This window comes from Triturus cristatus, chromosome 10, assembly GCF_964204655.1.
Source record: "Triturus cristatus chromosome 10, aTriCri1.1, whole genome shotgun sequence".
In the NCBI taxonomy this organism is placed as follows: Eukaryota; Metazoa; Chordata; class Amphibia; order Caudata; family Salamandridae; genus Triturus; species Triturus cristatus.
This window is the reverse complement of record NC_140593.1, coordinates 274,617,302-274,638,476: the sequence shown is the minus strand read 5'-3', so window position 1 is coordinate 274,638,476 and position 21,175 is coordinate 274,617,302. Positions and strand designations below refer to the sequence as shown.

At 46.1% G+C, this 21,175-nt stretch overlaps 1 protein-coding gene across 1 annotated transcript in view; it reads right to left on the bottom strand.

Annotated features, from left to right (window-relative positions):
• LOC146789314 (protein lifeguard 1-like) overlaps positions 1–21,175 on the bottom strand; it is a 287,971-nt gene that overhangs the window by 90,022 nt on the left and 176,774 nt on the right. Inside the window, exon 4 of the mRNA XM_085631062.1 lies at positions 7,457–7,510. Coding sequence (XP_085487188.1) covers positions 7,457–7,510 — 54 coding nt within the window. The remainder of the gene's footprint in view (positions 1–7,456; positions 7,511–21,175) is intronic.

The window sequence follows — 21,175 nt, the reverse complement described above, 5'->3', positions numbered from 1 at the left end:
CGGATACTACACTCTTGTTCGTGGGTGAAGACCGGATCCGCCAGGCAATCGCGCGGGAGGCGCCATGTGGGGACAGGGGGGTGTGGGGGTCTCCATTGAAGACTTAGTACATGTGCATCATGGTCGGATATGACTCTACCCAGGTAATCTGTGTGGCGGACCTGAGGGAGTACCGCTGCCGTGCACAAGAAGCGATCTAGTCTGACACGAAGGTTGTGGGGAGCTGAGTAGAAGGAGTACATGCGTGTATGAGGGTAGTGCAAGCGCCATACATCTGTGAGTGACCAGTGTGCTACCCAGGCCTTAAATCTATCGATGTGTCTGTAAGTAGGGGAGCGTGGTAGGGGGGGCATGAGCGGTCCATGTCGGGATCTAGGACGCAATTATAGTCTCCCCCGAGTATCCAGGGCACGTGTGTGAATTGGGCGAGGATTTTCGTAAGTCGGTCCCAAAACCTATCCTGATCAACATTCGGAGCATATATGCTGCCCAATAGGACGGCCTGTCCGTCAAGCAGCCCCTCCAACAGGACAAATCTACCCTCCCCGTCTACCACCCGCTGGAGCTCTCGGAACGGAGTACCTGGTCGGATCCAGATCAGCGCGCCGCGGGCAAATGATGAGTAGGTTGTAGCGCAAATGAGGCCCCGCCATTTTGCCTGCACCCTGCCCACCTCCGCTGCATTAAAGTGGGTTTCTTGCAATAGGAGTATGGATGCCGTTTGGCGCTTCGCGTAGGCGTAGATCGCATAGCGCTTGCGGGGGGTGTGAAGACCGCGTGCATTTAACGTAAGTATGTTAACGTCCGTTACACTCGTCCTCTGTGCCATGGGTAGTATGTCTAGTGTGCGGGCCGAGGGAGCTGTCGGTCCGAGTGGTCGCTATGTGGGGACCTAGGGGTTCGCTGCGCCGCTGCTGAGTAACGAACCAGTGATCCCGGTCGCTGGGGCTGTTGATCGCGTGGGTGCCTGGTGCCATGACGTGTGGGGTGTGCAAGCACTGGGTAAGAAACGGTGTGCTAGGGAGGGAGTTGGGATTATGCTGAACTGGGGGAACCAACTGCGGAACTGGGGTCGGGAAACGTTCCCAATGCAAAGGACCCATCGCCAGAGACGATGCGTCCAAACCTGCGCTCCCTAAGACGGGGAGTACAACAATGTATGATGGGGGCGGCAGTGTGGGTGCGTAAGACGATACACGGATCGGGCCTTTAGAGGATAAGTGAGCGTTGCTCGCATCGTCAATTGAAGGGCCAAGGTGTCTAACGCTAGGGAGTGATACGTGAAGATAACCACCCTCGTTAGGCAGTTTCCCAGCAAACCCCTCTTACGGTACAAGAGTCCTTGATTGTCCATCCAGAATGAGGTCCGCTGTCTGAGGAGTGACCAGAGGGGGTGTCACAGTGTCTCCGCCCGACAGGGAGCCATCGCTGTCATTCTCCCCCTCAGATGTGAAGATGTGCGGGGGTCGGTCTATGTCGTCCTGCTGGGAGGGCGTCTGCAGATTGATCACCGCCTGCAGGGCCTCCCTCCTTTCCCTCACAATCTGTTCCAGGTCGGGAGAATCTTGGGTGCGCAACTTGGTCCCACCACTTGCACCACCGCGTGGGCGCTTCTGAGTGCGTCTCCTGGGTCGGGATAGTTTGGGGTTCGGGTCTCTTATGGTATCTGCTCTAGACTGCTGCGAGCAGTGTTGATCCGCCCAATCCTGCGCTTCCGAGGCGGTGGTGAAGAAGACAGTAGAGCCATTATGGATTATCTTGAGGCGGGCTGGAAAGAGCAAAGAGTACTGAATTTTATTCTCCCGGAGGCGGCGTTTCACGTGTAGGAAGGAAGACCGTTGCTGCTGCACCGCTCTCGCGTAATCCGGGAAAACCATGATCCGCTTGTCCTCGACCTGTAGGGCGCCTGCCGCTCGTGGCGCACGCAGCACCGCGTCCCTGTCCCGGTAGTGGAGGAACTTCGCTAACATCGGTCGTGGAGCCGCGCCCGGCGGCGGCCTACGGGCTGGGACCCTGTGAGCCCGTTCCAGTGAAAAGAATGCAGATCGGTCCTTCTCGGGGGTGAAGGACTTTACCCAGGTTTCCATGTATTGCAGGGGGGTCGTGCCTTCGATTCCTTCCGGCAAACCCAGCACGCGAATGTTACAGCGTCTCGAGCGTCCTTCCAAATCGTCCGCGCGTTCCTCCATAATGGTCAACCGATGTAGGACCTCCTGCAGCGACTTCTGGTGGGCCCCGACCATAGGTTGCAGCTCGGCCACCGTCTTTTCCCCATCTTTTACTTTGTCCGCCAGTTTGCGGTGATCGTCGTGGATAAGGCTGATGTCCGTTGCCAGGGTCCCGAGTCTCTCCTCCATAGAGACTCTGGAGAGCTCGATGGCCGCGAGGACCTGATCCAGCTTGGCTGAGATCGCGGGATCGGCCCGTGGTGCCTCTGTGTTCACCCATGTCCGAGTCTTTGGCATGTTCTCTGGGGCTGTTTCAGGTACCGCTGTGTGTTGGGTCGCCCTCGGTTTCCCCATCCTGGCGGCCGGGGCAGCGGTGGCAAGCGCGTCGTTGATTCAGAGGTTCCCCTTTGAGGCTAACTTGACTGAAGTCCGCCTCCGCCGCCGTCGATGGTCGTGGTGCCCCCGGGGGTCGGGCACCCTCCGGGAACGCCGCTGTGTTCCTCCGTATGTTGTCCGGGGATTAAGGGGCTCTCCGTCCACGTACGAGAGTACGCTCTATCCCGGTGTCATACCACCGTGCCGGCGTTGGGCCACCGTCTATGCCAGTGCAGAGTATACTGGGAGCCACTCAGCTGTGGGGCACCCCTGCGAATGCGCCGACACGGGGACGCAGCTCACCCCACTCGCGCCAGCATATTGCGCATCATATCACCGGCACCCAGCAGAAAGTCAGGCACCATCTTAAGGTCAGGCGGACCGGCTATGATGGGAGGATCGTGGGGGCCCGTCACCAGGCCGAGGGTGAACAGCTGTCTCCGCTATCCCGGGACACAGGGTGAGGGGGGGGGCCACCGCCCCGAACCGGTACCTCAATGCGGGATCCGCGTCTGAGTCCGCCGCCGGAGGAAGGGTCGTCCCTGTCCCAAAATGGCCGCTCGTCCCCTTCCCGGGCTCCGGGACCTGCAGCGGGCGTGCACCTGGGAAGTCCGGCTCCCTCCGTCGTCCCCCGCGCGGGGGTCGGTGTTGTCTGCCTTCCTGGTGTGAGGGATGGTGAGCCAGGGGCCGCGCCGGGCCCGAGGGGCCTCGAATGCACCCCCTAGTCCGCTCCTCCGGACCGAATGTCCGCCATCTTGTAGCCCAGAGCTCCGATCTGGCGACCGCACTGCCAACGGTCTCCGCCGCCGCTTGCCTCCAGCGTTGCGTTCCTGGCAAGCACTCCGGCAGACCCAGGATCCGCTCCGGTGCCCGGTGCTCGTTTTCAAGGTGCGAGCAACGCCTGGAATCGGGTAAGTTACTGGCCCGATCACGGAGCCTCAGCACTCCACAGCCGCCATCGTAGCCGGCTTGGCCACGCCCCCTATATAAAAGCTTTGATATTGGACTTTCTGTTCCGAGTATAGTAGGGTTTGAATTCCAGCAATTTCCATATTTTGCCACCTTTCCGCAGATCTACATACTAGGGCTGGAGGTAGCGTTAAGCATTAGTTCTAGGGCTGCAATTCCCCTTAGAAATTACATGAAAAATTAAATGAAAAAAGGATTTATAAAGCGCGAACAATTACCCGAAGGTGTCTAGGCGCTAGCTCGTCGAGCAACTATGCCAGGAAGCCTAACTAGATAGATCAAAGATCGAGTCTGTGCAAACATACTAAATTGCATGTTTTAGGGGCTTTCGCCAGCTCTTACCTAATCTTTTCCCATACTGAGAAAGGTTAGAAATTTACTCATGACAATGACAAAATTAAAACTTCTTCCAGGGTTGGGAAAAAAGATGTTGGAGGGAACTTGAACTTGTAAATGCTCAACAGATTTTCGAATGAACATATCTACACCTGCATATTTGCTCGTGCTAAAAATGAGTTCACAAATATTTTTTAGGACTATGATTTTCCAGCCTACTTATGTACATTTTTGTGAATTCATGAAAGACGTAAATCTGCACTAATGCTAGGATACACACCATGGGTGAAACTTTGTGACTTTCTTTAAGAATTGAGCCCATAATTAGGTATGGAGTAAACCAAGACCTTTTGTTTTTATTAAAAGTCCATTAATCCATCCATTGCCTGGTTTCCACTCTTTCACACTGAGCATACTGGTATACAAAGTAGTTTTGTTCAGTGCCAGGGACGATTGTGGCAATGTGTGCATTTTGAGACCAAAACATATTATTGATTTTTGCCAATGCTTGTTATAATAGTGAGGGCCTGGCAGCTCCCACAAAGTTTTACAAACCCCATATCAAAACAAGACATGCATCGACAAAACCAGAAGGCTGACCACCAATATCGGACCTATTGGCTTGGCCAATGCTTGTTTTTTCATGTTTCCCATTATCTTGTTGAAATTGGTTACACAGATTTTCCATTATGAAAATTTTTTTAAAATACTAGCATGCATCAACATATTTTACTGAATGATGCCTCAAAGAAATGTTACCTCCAAATTCACAGTAGTTTAGCAAAACATTTTTTTTCCTAGTTACATTTTTTTGTGAGCATTTTATTTGATTTTGAAAGCAACAGATCATCAATCTTGCTTTAAAGCTTCTGCAAATATTTGCATCTAATTAGAGAGCATTCTGGGAGCGTTGTATGTAGCCTCATATTGTTAAACTTGGCAAATGCGAGTACACATTTTTACACTTGAACCAATGTCAGTAGTGGAATCCAAGCTTACTTTTCCTGACAGCGCTCACCTTAATAAGAATGCTTTGCATTAATGGACCATAAATACAAGTTCAAACAGCATTACCATATTGACACAAATACTACCTTAACAGAAGACAATGCCCTTCATAATGTGGTACTATAAGCTGGCAGCCAAAGGTTTGTGCTGCAGAGGGGTGGGCCTACTTGGCCCAAGGACAAAATAAACATGAACACTTGTCCTTGATCCCAAAGTGTATTCCCTGGGAGATGGATTATAGGAATTCCACACCCTCGGTGTAGACATATGCTTTCTAGATACATTCAACATTGACCACTTTGAGGGCCTCAGTCTAGCGAGCAACAGAAACATGCTTACTATTTGGGTGTTTGCGGACCACACAAAAAGCTTACACAGGTAAGCATTACAATTCTAAACAGTAAGAAACTCATGTAATTAAATCAAGAGGTAAATACAAAGATTACCAAAGCAGATACATTTGCAAAATGTAAAGCTAAAGGTCGACTGCAGGACTATATATATAATAAAGCAGCAGGTAAATCATCACCTAAGGTGCTCATATTGAGTGCAGGAGCTTCTAAAAAATGCTAATATTGTTGTTTAATACGTTTATTAATTATCAGCAAAATTAAGAGTTAAACCACATAATATACGTCAGCAATGGAAACTCCTGACAGTATGTGCTAAATAACAGACAACTCCTCTCAGAAACCAAGTTATTTGCATTTTCTCTCAACTTTCCTCTCCATCAGCACCCATAGGTACAACATTAGGGATTGAATCATTCTTTTCAAGGTCACTACATTATCTTCAGTTGGTCAAGGTACTTCTCAGGAATAAGTGAGATGTCCATTGTGTTGCTGACATGTTCTTAAGTGAATTTCCGATTGTACTGTTATCTAGGATGTCAAATTCATTATCTTTTTTACCTATCATATGGGTATTCATTTCTAGTTCTAAGGTGGAAACCTAAGAAACCTCAATTGCATCTTATTTTCATGTAGGTCTTTCAATAGGTACAAATAACTACAAATTAAAAGCAACTGTATATTAAATAATTAAATATACTTCGAAATTTGAAAATAGAATAACAGTTTTGATTACAAAATAAACACAATATAAATAACTTTAATCATGATTAATTATACATTATAAAACCAACAGGTCAAACGAATATCTTTCCTACATTAAAGACATAAGAGTAATTTAAAAAAACAAAATACAATAAAAAAAAGAAATATCATTTTGTTTTATAATCTTTACTTTTTGACACCCTCAAAATATTTCTTACAAATAAAAACAGATAGTAATCAAGCCAGAATCCTAAAAAAATTAAAAAAGAAAATGCTATTCAAATACACTGCTACAATTACAATCCTAAAAACTTTGGGAAACTACACACATTTTGGGGTGGTGAGAGAATCAGATTTACTAAGTCCAGCCTAACAGACACTGGGGAAAATGAACAGATTCAATACACTATTCCTACTCCCTTCCTACAAACATTAAGGGAAATACATACATTACAGAGGGCTCAGATTTACCATTCTAACCCCAGTCTAACAAACTCTGGGCACAGGGTGTCAGATTTACCAATTAGCAAGGAAGTACATAAACTGAAGGGGTCATATTTACTCCAGTCTAATAAACATAAGGATAATGCATATATTTGGAGAAGGGGTGTTCAGATTTACTTTTCAAACTCCAGTCTAACAAACCATGAGAAAAATATATTCAGGGGAAGGGTGTCATATTTTGAATACTAACTTGAGTTCAATAAAGAGCATATATTTTAGAGCGGGTCACATTCACTTCACTCAAATATATAATTACCCTAAAGAAATCATTAAAAAACAGATCAAAAATGGTTTAACTTAAAAAAAAGAAAAACAGTAAAACAATTGAATACAAATAATAATGTTAAACCATTTTCTTACAATTCTTTAGCTTACATTCATCTATAATAAAACAGTAAAAAGTTTTCCATGACCAAAAATATTTATTTACAAAGAATTGTTTTATACAACATAAATATTGAATGAATTACTTTTTTTTACATTACAATACAATGTCTCTAAATAATAATGTTCCAGTAAACTATCTGATAAAAATAATAAAACATTACATTGAAATAGCAAAATTAAAAAAACAATATTAGAATAAACAATATTTTAACTTCGATGTAACCGTAAAACAATAAAAAATAATATACTTATGTTTGATATTTTACTTCCACTAAATGTTTGTAGACACAATATTGCGATAACAATATAAATGGCAGATAATATTTTTAGTCAATATTTAGGTGGTATGCTCCTGCAGGTGGTGAAGAGCAGGATCTAAAGAAGTGCATTCACCATCCGCTGAGGCACTCTTTTCTTGCCAATGTACACTCGCTACCTGGAGTGTTTTTCTCATTTAATTGGGCAATTAAAAGCAACTTTATGCCCAGCCATCCAGCAATCCCAATGTTATAGGGTGAACAGGCTATTCTACTATTACTTTTGCACTGAGTTTTGATAAGCATTATACAAGTACATCATCTGTGGTCAATGTGTTAGCTGCTACTTTAGACATTTTAGTACACACTGTTGTTAATTACACACATGTATACTTACAAGAGAGCATACGAAAACCATGAATTATCTTTCACCCAGTCCTTCAGAGTTTTCCTAGAAAAAAAGGCACACAAACATAATAAAAATGCAGACTAGTTACAATAAGTGTTAGGCAATTCATTTGCAATTCCCCCTAAATTCTCCTTATTTGCCCCAACTGTTCACAAAAGCCATCCAACAAATATTTTCATTGAAAGTTTTTTTGATTTCATAAATTTTATTGGTATACATAAGGTACAGAGTTAACAGAATAAGCACATACAATTATCATAATATTATTCTGCATGAGAGTAAATAACTGTTATAATTGCCATTGATATATTTTAGTATACAATGGGTAGCCCCTGTGTCTGAGTGTCTGACATGGCTGTGCTTATCAAAGTTATAGCAAAAAAGGCTAGATGAGGAGAGTAAAGAAGAGAAAGGTATGAAAGAAAGAGGACAAGATTTAGAAGAAGGTCAAAGAGTATGAACCTGATCTCACCCAATGCACTTGAGGAATACAGCTGTTAGTAGTATTTATGATAGTAGTAAAATGCTCTGGGCATGTGTGTGTAATGTTGGCATTAGGGCTTAGAGTTTTCAAGGTATAGGAATAAGTTAGACCAAAGACGTATTAGCTGTATCAATTTTGAAGGTGATGGTCTATATAGTGTTGTCAGCATTTCTTATGAAGCATACCCAGGTCCACCAAGTATAGTAGGATAAAGCTTTGAAGTTCTTCTAGTCACATCATAATGTTTTAAATCCCAGAGTTAGGAGTAGGTCCAAAAGTGGTAGAACTGGGATTCTGATGTCTGTTATTGAGTTAAAACCCGTACATCTAGAGCTATTTTGATACTATTTAAAAAAATTAATTCTCCGGAATGTTATATTTATGGTCAGTTCAATTTCTTTCCAGAAGGATCTTTTATATTTTCAGGTATAGAGAATGCCACCTACCATCTCAAGGGAATTGCAGCATAGATCATATTCCAATAATCCTAATTAAATAATATGTTGGGTGGCCAAAATCATCTGCAAATTGGCCAAAATTTGCATTGGGCTAATAGAGGTAATATTTTGCCTTTGACTGTGAGTTCTCCTATTTTGATCAATGCCTCATCAGGTATAGGCTGGTAATTCAGGGCCTCATTAGGATGGCGGATGGACCTCTGTCCGTCTGCCATCCTTTCGGAATGGGGACCGCCCGCCTGTCTTCTTTGTATTGCGGCGGGTGCTTGGTCTGCAACAACCGCTGCAGTACAAAGAAATGACATGTTATATATCCCTGCACTGCGTGGCTTGCTGGTATATGTAGGGGGCACCGTAGGTGCCCCCCATGCCCGAGGCCCAGGGGGAAAGGTGGGCCCACTACGGGCCCCCATATCTGTTTCCGCCTGCCGGGTCATGGCAGGTTAACTGCCACTGACAGCCAGGCAGAAAGGGATATCATTATCCCTACAGCTGTGCTTGTTAGGCACCGCCACCATTCTGTTGAATGCAGCAGGTCCGATGGGCAGTCGGAATCATTCCAGCTGTCGGACCCGTGGCGGTCGGTCGTTCCGACCGCCACACATCCACCCGCCATCCAAATGTGACGGGCGGAAAACATGATTGCAATGGCAGTGGGACCGCCAACGACGGTCTGTCGGACCCACCATCATCGTAATCTGGCCCTCAGTGTGGACCAGGTGTTACCCCATTTATTCGGTATACGTGTTGTATTTCTTTGTGGTTATGTGTCCCCTTATGGACAGTTTAGTAGATGTAGGAGTTGAAGCTCATGTGTTTTGCCTCATTCACTCAGGGCAGCTTTGAGTCTGAGAAATCTATAGAATTCAAGGTTCGAAAGATTGTGTTTTTACTGTAACAAGGCAAATGACATGGGAAAACTTGAAGGGCCAATGTCTCCTATATATAATTCCTTTTTGGACACAGTCTTCCCAGTAAATCCTTTTACAGTCTAATCTAATATTTGGATTTCCCTATAAAATTCACCATGTGGAGTCACATTTTTTAAAGATGTTTGTCACGCAGTTTTAGAACCGTGACAGTGTTATTAATAATATTATTAGAGTGTAATAACTTAATATACTTCATTGTTAAAGAGGAGCTATTGGACTTAATTAATCAAATTCAATTTAATAGATCAACTTTAATTTGACCCAAGGGAAGTGTTGTTTGTTACCTTTCTGTATTCATCGTGTGTCTTGTGAGAAATTAGATTTGGTATTCATAAAAATTCTGACAAGCTTACTTCACCTCATGTTTTATTCAACTATGTTTTGTAAGTGCGATTACTGCTTTTTTATTTTTCCAAATGAATTCAGTAGGTAGATTGCCTGACTATTTCCAAACGTTCGTGTTTAGCTGTAGCAAAAGCATGCTGGTGATAAAGTTAATCTGAGGTGCTATCAATGTTTTGACTCATTCTAGACTTCCCAGTCATGTAATACTATTTTGAGCCCTTGCATCAATTACATTTTTAGATTTAGTATAGGGTGTATTATTGACAAGGCTGCCTGACTCTTCTAGATCGTTGCTAAAGCATGCACCCATGCATTTGTCATTTTTGGATTACCCTTTCAGTTCCGCTTGCTATTGCAGAATGACATAAGTAAGGGGAGAATGGGGGCATCCTAGTCTTGTAAATACAACAAGATAATGGTCAGAGTGCTGTAACCTTTCAACCACTCACCCTCACTCAAGAGATCTGGCTTTAATCCATGGTTATTTTACACACTATGCCACCCCATATGCAATTCATACTCCACCTTGCTCTTCATGGGGGCCGTGGCTAACCTCTGAACATGGAGGATGCAGCCTGATTGAGCATTATCCTGATACATCGCCATCCGCATTAACCCGCCGAATGCTGTTTAAAGGGGCGGTACAATAGCGAGGCAATACCAGGCACGAACACAGATGGCAGAGCCATAGCCATCGGAACAACAAAGGATCCGCGCAACGCGGCCTATCCTGAGGCCGCGCCACACTGGCAGGAGGCGGCCTGGAACCGGTTGAGACCTGGCGAACGCGGTACAGGGAGCCAACCCAAGGGCGAGCTGATAAAAAGCGACACACATACCGCCTGCGCGGGGCCCGAAACAACCACCATAGTGTATCACCGAGGCCCAGGGACGCCCGTATTACTGCAGGTATCTGGGCCCTGGATGCTCATCCAGGGGTGATTCCCAGGCTGGACGCGCTGCGGGGCACAATAGACAGCGAACACGGAGCCAGTCAAAACCACATGAAGAGCTCTGCAAGCGGGGCACGCCTGCGGGGTACACCGGTCTGGGGGTGCTGACAGTTGTAGAGAAGGAGGGAGGTCCCGACGGACCTGACGGCCTGCCGGCGGCGAGGAAGCTCCGCCCGGTGAGGACACCACGAAATACTGCCAGCGGAGGCCTCTCAAAGGTGATCCAGCCACCCTGTTGTATAGAGGGCCACTACTGTCATCTTCCCCTACCCTACGCCATAAACATTAAGATGAGACCCGCGGAGGCGGCCGGAGAGTGACACTGGGCCAGAGGGCCGCCCGGATGGCGAATAGGGGACCGGATCCTCAGGGGCTCTCGTTGATCAATGGCGCTGGCCTCCAGGACACTGCGAAAGGGGCCTGGTGAAATACACCGCATCTGAATCACGCCATTTACAGCAGCTGGCACAGGTCGACCGAGAGGCCTAGAACGTGTACCGCAGGGGTCTGCTGCCCTGATCACAGACCGGGAGAAACATCCTGCAGGTGAGCGCCCCCACCATGGGGGGGACCAGCGTCTGCTGATTCCGACACTGAATGTCAGCGCCCTTTTCCTCCACCCCTCACTTTTCTGCGTGTACCGCAGCCCGTGGGCCGGAGGCTAAGGACAGCGGGATAAACGGCCCAAGGGGGCGCATGGCGAGATCGCACAGGGAATGCAGGCCCTAGACTGAAGCATGTCCCTGAGACTCAGCTCTAGGAGACCACGGGTCGGCGCTGGGCAGTGGGGTGGAACATCAGACGGTACCTCTCAGGAAGACCTCGAACCCAGCCAAAAGTCAAGTGCAACAAGGAAACACTGTTATACAACATCACAGCCCACCAGGAGAGCGGACAGGGGGAGCCAGAATCTAGGACGTTACAACCCGATTTACTGTTGTATCCTGGGGATGCCTCTTAGTCCGCAAGGCTGTGCAGGTTAATACACTGTCCAGTATAACAGGCCTGCCTGTGTAGGGTAAGCCTGCCGAGAGCAGAGGGACATATGATCAACTCGGTGACCACAGCGAGGTCACGTGAACCTCAGCGCAACATCAGCTAGCCGTTATAACCTTGCCCGTGGGCGGCCTGAGCAAGTCAACTAGACATATACGGAAGACCACAGTGCAACATACAGCAAGTAAAGCCAGGGAGCCCGTACCAACAAAGCAAACCTACCCAACAACCCCAGAGAGACAGGAACAAGCAGGGAGGACCAATTAGCCCTGAGGGAGGCCAGTGAGAAAGGAATACAGGGACATGCCATGGGACGTCCCAAAGGGAAGACAACGGAAACAAATACCAGCAGTACACAACCCCTGGAAGTCGCAGAAAGCAATATGACATCATCATTGCTTACCTGCGTACCGCCTACAAACGAAGAAGCCCCCTTGGATAAGCTCGATCTAATATTGCAAGAGGTCAGAAAATCGCAAAAAGCTTTGGAGCAACAGGTGGGCACTCTCACCACGGGCTTCACCCTGCTCAAGGCAGACCACAAAAAACTGGCAGACAAAGTAAAAACTCATGACATAGTGCTGGACGAGATCCTACCCCAGCACAAGGAGCACACACTGCAAATCCAACAACTGCAGAAGCAGATCAACAGCCTACAAGAGAGAGCGGAAGACGCAGAAGGAAGGGCTCGACGTAATGACGTGCGAGTCATCGGTCTTCTGGAGCGCAGCGAGGGCCCTGACGCCGCATGCTACATGGAACAATGGTTCAAGGACCACGTGGCACCGAGGGCCTGACAGAATATTTCTGTGTAGAAAGAGTTCACAGGATACCCACCGGGAGACTTAAAGCAGGCGCTCCGCCACGCCCGGTAATAGCCAAGATCCTAAAATACAGGGACCGAAACATGCTACTCCAGAAAGCGCGTGAAAGATCACAGATAAGATTCGAAAACTGCCAAGTATCACTGTATCTGGACTACACTCTCATGGTCCAAAGGCAAAGATCATCCTACATAGTGGTCAAGAAGAAGCTGAAAGCCATGAACTTGAAATATGCGCTCTTATTCCCTTCTCAACTAGAAATCATTTATGATCACAAAACATACTTCTTCGAAAGTCTGGAGGATGTAGAAGAATGGATCGAAGTCATTGATCCAACCACACTGTCGGGAAACACGTCTCAGAGTCCAGGACGCACACAAGGAAGACGTTCGCGCCGCAATGTTAAGTCAGTCCACAAACTGCAACTACAATTGCGCAGCCCCCCACAAGAACAAGTGCAGCGGAGTAAGGACAAGGCCATTCGAAACGGCATTCAAGTTCTGAGAATGAGAACTTACTATGGCCTCAGACTCTTCAGAAGGCAGCACGATCAGATCAGACTCTGAAAGCAGCCTGACCTTGTTCCCCAACGTGATGCCCCAGACGGCAGGCGGCCTACTGGACTGATGTAATGCAAGAATGAACACTCAGAACATCCAGACAGTCACTATGCTAATTGGAAGTAGCACCCGAAGCGTCATCATAGAGCATATCCTTTTTAAGTGGACTAAATGGCACTAATTCAAAAGTTTATTAATCCCGGGCTCCTTAGAGCTCACACGTGTGCAGTTATAGCACCATGAGTGGTGAAAGCAATGGCCCCCTATTAGCGAAGGCAACATGTAAACATAGCACAGTTACACAGGCTATGTTTTATCGTTCGGCCTGGTATAGTTCTTCAACCAAGCCTGGTATTTGGGGATTGGGAGGGATAAAAAGTTCTGGCGTGAAGTCACTAATTGAGTACAGGATGTGTCCTCTCATTAATGCTCACACTATAGACCTCCACACCACAACACATATGCTTAACACCTACAACTTAATCACATGGAATGTCCGGGGCATGGGGTCTATACAGAAGGGTCATAGGGTACATGTGCAATTACTGAGGTGCAAAGCGCAAATAGTATTCATGCAAGAATCGCACCTCACTGAATCAGAAGCTGCAAAAATGGAATGGACAGATTTTCTCCACTAATTACTCTGCTTTTGCCCGGGGACAACAACATGGGTCACACACACGGAGTGCCGTTCGTAGAGCTGGAGCGCCGCACGGATGCACAAGACAGATACATACTCTTACATGGTACACTTGACGGAGCGCACATCGTCCTGGGTAATATATACGCCCCCAACTTCAATCAAGATACATTCTTTGCTGGACTTAATCAGGCAACAATAGGTTGGGAAACATACCAGTGGATAATAGGCAAGGATTGTAATACAGTAATGGACACTCTGCTTGATCGTTCACATCCCCCCCTACGCAGAGCGAGCACGACCAAACAGGTAAAGGCTCTCTGCGGGTGGACAGATGTGTGGGCACTGAGTGACGTGCGGAGAATGAGACACCCAACACACAAAGAATACTCATTTTACTGTACGGCACATTTACTACATACAAGAATAGATAGGCTATTCCGCCCATGAACAATAGCTGCACAAGTTACCCATACCACATACCTAGCCAAGATGTTTTCAGACCATAACCCCCTGGAAATTACTTTTACTTGGGGTTGGATACCCACCCCAGTGCCCACATCGAAACTGCGACCCCAATTACTAGAAGATTCTGTATTCCGCACTACCCTGACCAACACCATAACACACTACTTTGCAGAGAACAATAACACTGCTTCTTCCATTTCCGTTGAATGGAACACGTTCAAGGCGGTTATCCGGGGCACCGCGATCAGCTCCACAGTAGGCGCTAGACAGGAACTCCACTAAAATTTTAACGCAACGGAGGCAAAAATGAACACACTTGAACAGGAGGCAGTGAACGATCCCTCGAAACAGGCCTCTTTATAAGAGGTGCAAATCCAGCATGCTGAGCTGCTAGGATCCCTGAGGGTCATAGATCATACACCAAAATGCAACATACAGACGCAGACAAATCTGGGATGTTACTATCCAGAATATTGAAAGATGACCCACCGGCGATCATAATTAGTGAAATCACAACACCTAGGGGAGATGTTCTCACTACTCAACAAGACATAAATGAGGCCTTTATCTAGTACTATGCTACGTTAGACGAAACCAGAAATAATTGATGAAATCCGAATAAAGTGCCGGGACTGGATAGGCTTCCAGCTGAGTTTTTCTACACCTATGCTTAGATCCTGATTCCCCAGCTGGAGACCCTTTACAATAACTCACTAGAACTGGGCTGCCTTCCCCCTACCACAGCACAGGCAGTAGTAGTCTCACTCCCGAAACCAGGAAAGGGACAGAGCACACATGTCTGGTTATCTCCCGCTATCACTGCTGGCAACAGAATATAAAACATTAAGCAAAATACTCGCAAGTAGGCTCCTTCCATATCTAAATAAACTCATACACATAGACCAATGCAGGTTCCTACCAGCCCGTAGTACCTCCTTAATACCAGGCGATTACATCATATAATGACAGCCACCCCGGAATGTTACATAAACGCATGATGTATTGCATTAGACCTTAGATAAGCGTCTGACACACTAACCTGGGGCTATATGTTTAAAGCTATAGAGAAATTTGGCCTACCCCAAGAGTACCTCAGGTGGCTACGTCTACTATATGAGCCCCCACTGTAAGAGTCCGTACAGGAGGACATATCTCACGGGAGTATTCAGTGTTTAGAGGCACAAGGCAGGGATGCCCCCTACCACCGCTAATATTTATACTCGCACTAGAGCCGCTAGCACTTAAACTACGATTAAAAGTCCACTACCTTGGGATCCCGATAGCAGGAGCAACACATTTGATTTCAGCCTATGCGGATGATATAGTTATATATGTACGAGATCTTTTAGGCGCGCTGGACCCCATCCACGGCATATTCCATAGATTTGCACACATTGCACAGAGCATTCTCTCGGTGGCACGTCACACCTTTAAATACCTAGGAATACATGTATACAGATCACATGCGGACATGCTAGAAGGCAACCTTACTAGAGCGCTTAGATCCATACGTGCGTGCGTCGCTTTCTGGATCACACTACCTCTTTCTGCAACGGGCAGAGCGGCCATATCAAAAATGGTGGTTCTCCCACAGCTCTTGTACTTGTAACTTGCCAATCACGCTACCCTTAGCCACTTTACGAACATTGGATACTACACTTATCGAACTAATATGGGGCACAAGACGACGTAGAATAAGCCTTATAAAACTACAGCTAGGGACCGACATAGGGGGATTGGGCATACCGGGCCTCAGAGCATATTACTACGCAAGTCAGCTCCAATGGTTGTCCTACTGGACAGCGGGATGCAACTTACAGGAGATAGGGTACACACAACAAGACATAAACCAAGGTGTCTTACACACACTACTGCTACCGCATTGTAAAATTCCTCCGCACCTCCCACCCCTATTGCGCACAGCACTCCAATGTTGGAGGTCCGCAAGACAGTACACATCCAGATGCAAACCCTACGCTGGGAACATCCCGCTAATAGGTATTCCACAAAATGCAGAATAGGGCTCTGGCTGGATGATTAAGTTAGCACAATGAGAGATTTATTTATTAACGGCATATTAATGGATCAATAGAACTTTATCCGGGAAAAGGGAGTGCCAGACCTTCTATACCTTATCCACACCGCACTGCTACAATACATCCGGAAGCAATTGGCCACCCAAAGACAGGAACCTCCAACACACAAACTGGTTAAGGCACTATACTATATGGGGAGGGGCAGACACCTAGTCAAGTGACTTTACATGGGACTAAGAGTGCAAGCAGCAATAGAGTTAACAGGCTTACGAGCCACATGGGCAGTAGATATAGGGCGAGAACTCACAGATAAGGAATGGGTGGGAATGCTGGAGTATCCCAAAAAAGTCACTAGAAATGGCAAGTTCAAATTCATACAAACTATGATACTCCATAGGGCTTACCTCACGCCGTAACGATTACAGCGGATGTTCCCACACACACAACATCAATGCCCACGATGCAATGCGAGTGAGGCAGACTTATTACATATGATATGGGCATGCCCCCGCTTACGAGGTTTCTGGAAATCCAACAGGATGCACATTAAGGCAGTCATACAAATACAACTGGGACACACAGTAGAGGAATGTCTGCTAGCCCTGGATAAGCGCTCGACCAAACAGAAAGTACAAACTAGATTTGTAAACCTTGCCCTGATCCTAGCCAAACGGTCCATAACCATGCGATGGAAGTCACAAAAACGTCCTACCAGAGATACATGGCATAGCGAAATGGTCCGCTGGGGTAGTGCAGAGAGCGCTGCAATACGGAGGGAGGAGGCCAAAGGGTTACGGAAAAAATTGATATCTATGGAATGGGATATCATGTTAGAGATCTTTAAAAACATAGACCTAGAGCCCGGAGTTAGCATTCAGAACACGCAATAATCTCTAACATAGCTGAAGCGAGTAGGTGATAACAAATGACAGGTTCAACAATTCAATGGATCTATCTACCCAATAGATCGAACAGTATTAGAGTAGGATACAAAGCAACATAGGTCAACAATGAGAAAGTGCCAGAACGAAAAAGGAGGGAGGGGAAGGAACAGGTCGGGGGTTTATTGGCTAGTAGATACGTTATAGTTATATTGCCGATGTCTCGGACTAGAACTCGAAGGATGTAATACAAAAACTTTGTTGAACACTATTTTGTAAAAAAGAGTATGGAATGTATCATGCAGCCGAACATTGAGATATGTACTACCATACCACTGGTTTGAATTATGTACCTAACCAAGCCGGTTGTTAAATGAAAAACCAAGAAAAATGTGTTTTAAAAAAACCTTGCTCTTCATGGGAACAGTCCAGCCCAAACTGCCGGGCCAGATCCAACCTGGAACCGAAAAAAGCATCCTGGGACCAGTTTCGGGGTATCACCCGTCATCAGCCAGGCTAGATTGCATCCAGTGGCACAGCGAACAAGGGACCCACGTCTGGGCATACCCAGGGCCACTTAGAGCGAACATAACAAACACAACAAGATGATGGATGGAGTGCTGAAACTCTTCAACTACTCACCCACAGTCAAGAGATCTGGGTTTAACTATTGTTCTTTCGCTCACCATGCCACCCCAGTCTGGTACCTTGTCGTAGGTTGAATTGGCCAGATAAGAGTCAATTGAATCCTATGAAACTGTTAGACAAGCATAGAGGCAAACACCATACGTTCACATATATAAAGATTTGTCACAATCTGAATTTGCTTAGCGCTGAATGCAGGAAGGTCCAAGATACTTTATTAAAGCTCTTCTCTGCATCCAGCCCCATGGCCATTGCTGGAGTAGCCAACAATATCGCCTTCCTCAGAAAAAGTCCAAATAGACAAATGTTGTTATTCACAGGTCTGCTTTTGATAAAAACCAGTTTGTTAGGGGTGCATTACAGTATCTTGTAGCAAGGTTTTTAACCATATATTGTAGAGTAATATTTATCAATAACATAGGTCTATAGTTCTTAGTTTCTAGACGGCCCTTATCTTCTTTGTGAATTACCAATATACTAGCTTCAGAGGCCTTTCCCTCAATAGTGACAGTCCATGCAAAACATGAGAAAAGCCTTTCTATATGGTGCGACCTAGTCTAATAATTGTGAATGTCAGGTTTTGAAGAAAGTTGCCAGTAACCCATTAGGGTAAGGTGCTTTGACAGTTTTCAGCACATTGGTGACATCTACTATCTCAATTTGCTTACTGACCTCCAATTTAAGTTAACGAGAATGGTACCTATTCAAGGTTGGCTGTGCAGTTCTCCACAGCACGCTGCGTGGCCAAGTTTTAAAGATTTCAATAAAAGGCATAGAAATAATCAAAAACAGTCTTGGTTTCTGTTTTTGTCTGTTTTAATTTATTTCTAGCTGTAACATCGTTAATTATTATTTTTACATTTGTTTTAGGTAGTCTTATCTGCTTTTTTTAATTTGCAAAGATTTTCATCTTTAGTCCTATGTACTTACAAGTGAGCTTTTTTTGCTAATAATTTAGCTGCACTTGTATTTTAAGGATCTCATTCTGTGTAAGGTATCAGAGTCATTGGTGTGTGTGAGGGTGTGTTTTGGGGCTCTGACTGCTTTCTTTATATGGTTTAAATCTTTTTAATTAAAAAGAATGCCAGGAACAGAGAATATACGTCATTACGTGTCACCATTAAAACACTAGTGCTGGAGTGCGTGGTCTTAGTCAAAAGAACAAAAGAGAAAGAAAAAGGGGAGAATAAACAACTCTACACAAAAATGAAAAAATATTACCATCCCAATTCTTCCCCCACCCACAAAACTCGGTTCACCTTTGCTCTCAGAATTGGGAATGAGCAGATCACACTGCGAATAGTCGTGGTCGCTCATGTGTTAGAGTTCACTTCTGGTAGATGTTAAAGTCGCAAATATTTCGGGCATGTCAACTCGATAAAAGTCTTGTGTTAGGAGGGACAGATAAGGGCGCCACAATTTCCCAAAGGCCTCACCGTGATTTGTGAGTGTCCATGCCTAGTATGGTCCATAACTTATGCAGCCATCCTTTGTGAGTAGGTAGTTGCGGCATGCCCCAGTGTGTTAGGATGTTCTGAGTCGCTGCCTCTAGCTCAAGGCCTATCTGTCCACCCCGCCTGGACTTCAATGGATGTGTTAAAGGGTTTGGTAGGCCTAACAAAAAGAAAGCGGGGAATCTAGGTATTTGTGTCTCAAGGTGAGTGTCGATCTCATCAAGTATTTGGGTCCAGTAAGGCTGAAGTTGGGGGCAATCCCATAATATGTGCACTAAAGTCCCCTGGGCTCCGCAGCCTCTCCAACACCTATTGCTACGATTTGGATACATTTTATGCAGTCTAGATGGTGTGAGGTACCAATATGTAGTAATTTTAACACACATTTCAGTGAGGGAGGTATTGCTGGCGGTGTGTCTTGCCCTAATGTATATATCACTCCATTCCTTTTCGCTTAGCTGTCGCCCCAGTTCCTGCTCCCACCTGTGTTGACTAGCTTTGTATGTGTGCTTGTGGCGCTGAATCAAAAACGCATAAATATCGGAGATGAGACGTTTACCTGAAGTGTGGGAAACCAGCCAGTACTCGTATGCCGTAAGGGGTATCAGAATGGAGAGTTTATTACAAGGGTGTGATAACCAGTGGCAAAGTTGTAGATAGTGTGATCTTTCAGATTCAGGAAGGGTAAGGTCTCCACTCAGTTGCTGGAAGGGAATCACCTCATCCTCGTCTATCATATTATACCCCATTGAACGACACTCACAGCGTCTCCATTCCAGGAATGCCCCAGAGTCAAGCCCCGGGGAAAGTCTGGATTATCAAATAGTGGCGTCAGTGGGGAGGGGAAAGAGGTAGGATCACATTTGATGTTTGTTTGGTCCCACACATCCACTATCACTTGTGTGATGGGAGAGAGGTAAAGGTTCCTTGGTCTATGGGTTTTCTTAAGGAAGGGGGCCTTCCACAGAGAGGTACCCACCACTGCTTTGTCTTGGAAAAGCCAATGCTTCTCTCATTCTGGTTGGTACCATTCCACCAGGTACCGTAACTGCACCGCCCGGTAATACATGTGGAGATTGGGAATGCCCATACAGCCATCCTTGGGTGGGACGTAACACACCTCCCTATGCAAGCATGGTTTCTTTCTGGACCAGATGAATTGAAAGATTTCAGCCTGCAATTTGGTAAGCTTTCCTTTTGGAGGGGTGAGAGGCAATGTTTGAAATAAATAGAGAATGTTGGGCAGTATAGTCATTTTGACCGCAGCGATTCGGCCCAACCAGGAAATCTGATGGTGGATCCAGTTAGTCACCTTGCTCCTAACCTGCCGGTATAGGGTTTGATAGTTTATTGATGAGGTCTGTTGGACTGTGGGCGCCAGTCTAATTCCCAGATAAGGGAGTGCAGTGGATTGCCATTGAATGGGATATTGTGCTTGTAAGCGTGTTGCTAACTCTTGGGGTATCGAGAGGCCTAACACCTGTGATTTCTCTACATTAACTTGAAAGCCAGATGCCCGTCCGAACGCCTCCAGTTCCTCTAGAAGTACTGGCAATGTGGATGCAGGATTATCCAAGGTGAGCTATACATCGTCTTCATATAGACTTAGTTTGTGATGCTCCCCCCCCGAAGACGGCACCAATAATCTGGGAGTTGTCTCAGTCGCTGGTCTAGAGGTTCTACACATAGAGCGAATAAGAGAGGGGATAGCGGGCAACCTTGTCTTGTATCCCTACCTATCTGGAAAGGGTCTGAGATGTGGCCATTCACCCGCACTGATGCCATGGGGAGATGGTAACAATTCATAATTCGCGTCTTAAATTTGTCACCTAATACCAAGTGCGTTATAACCTGCTCTAGATAAGGCCTATGCACCCTATCAAAGGCCTTTTTGGCATCTATGACTCACAACATAATCTCACCTGGGGTCCGTGTTGACTTTTCAATAATGTGTAGGAGGCATTTGGTGTTGTCTCCAGTTTGTCTGTGTGGGATAAACCCAGCCTGGTCTGGATCTATAATTGTGGGCAA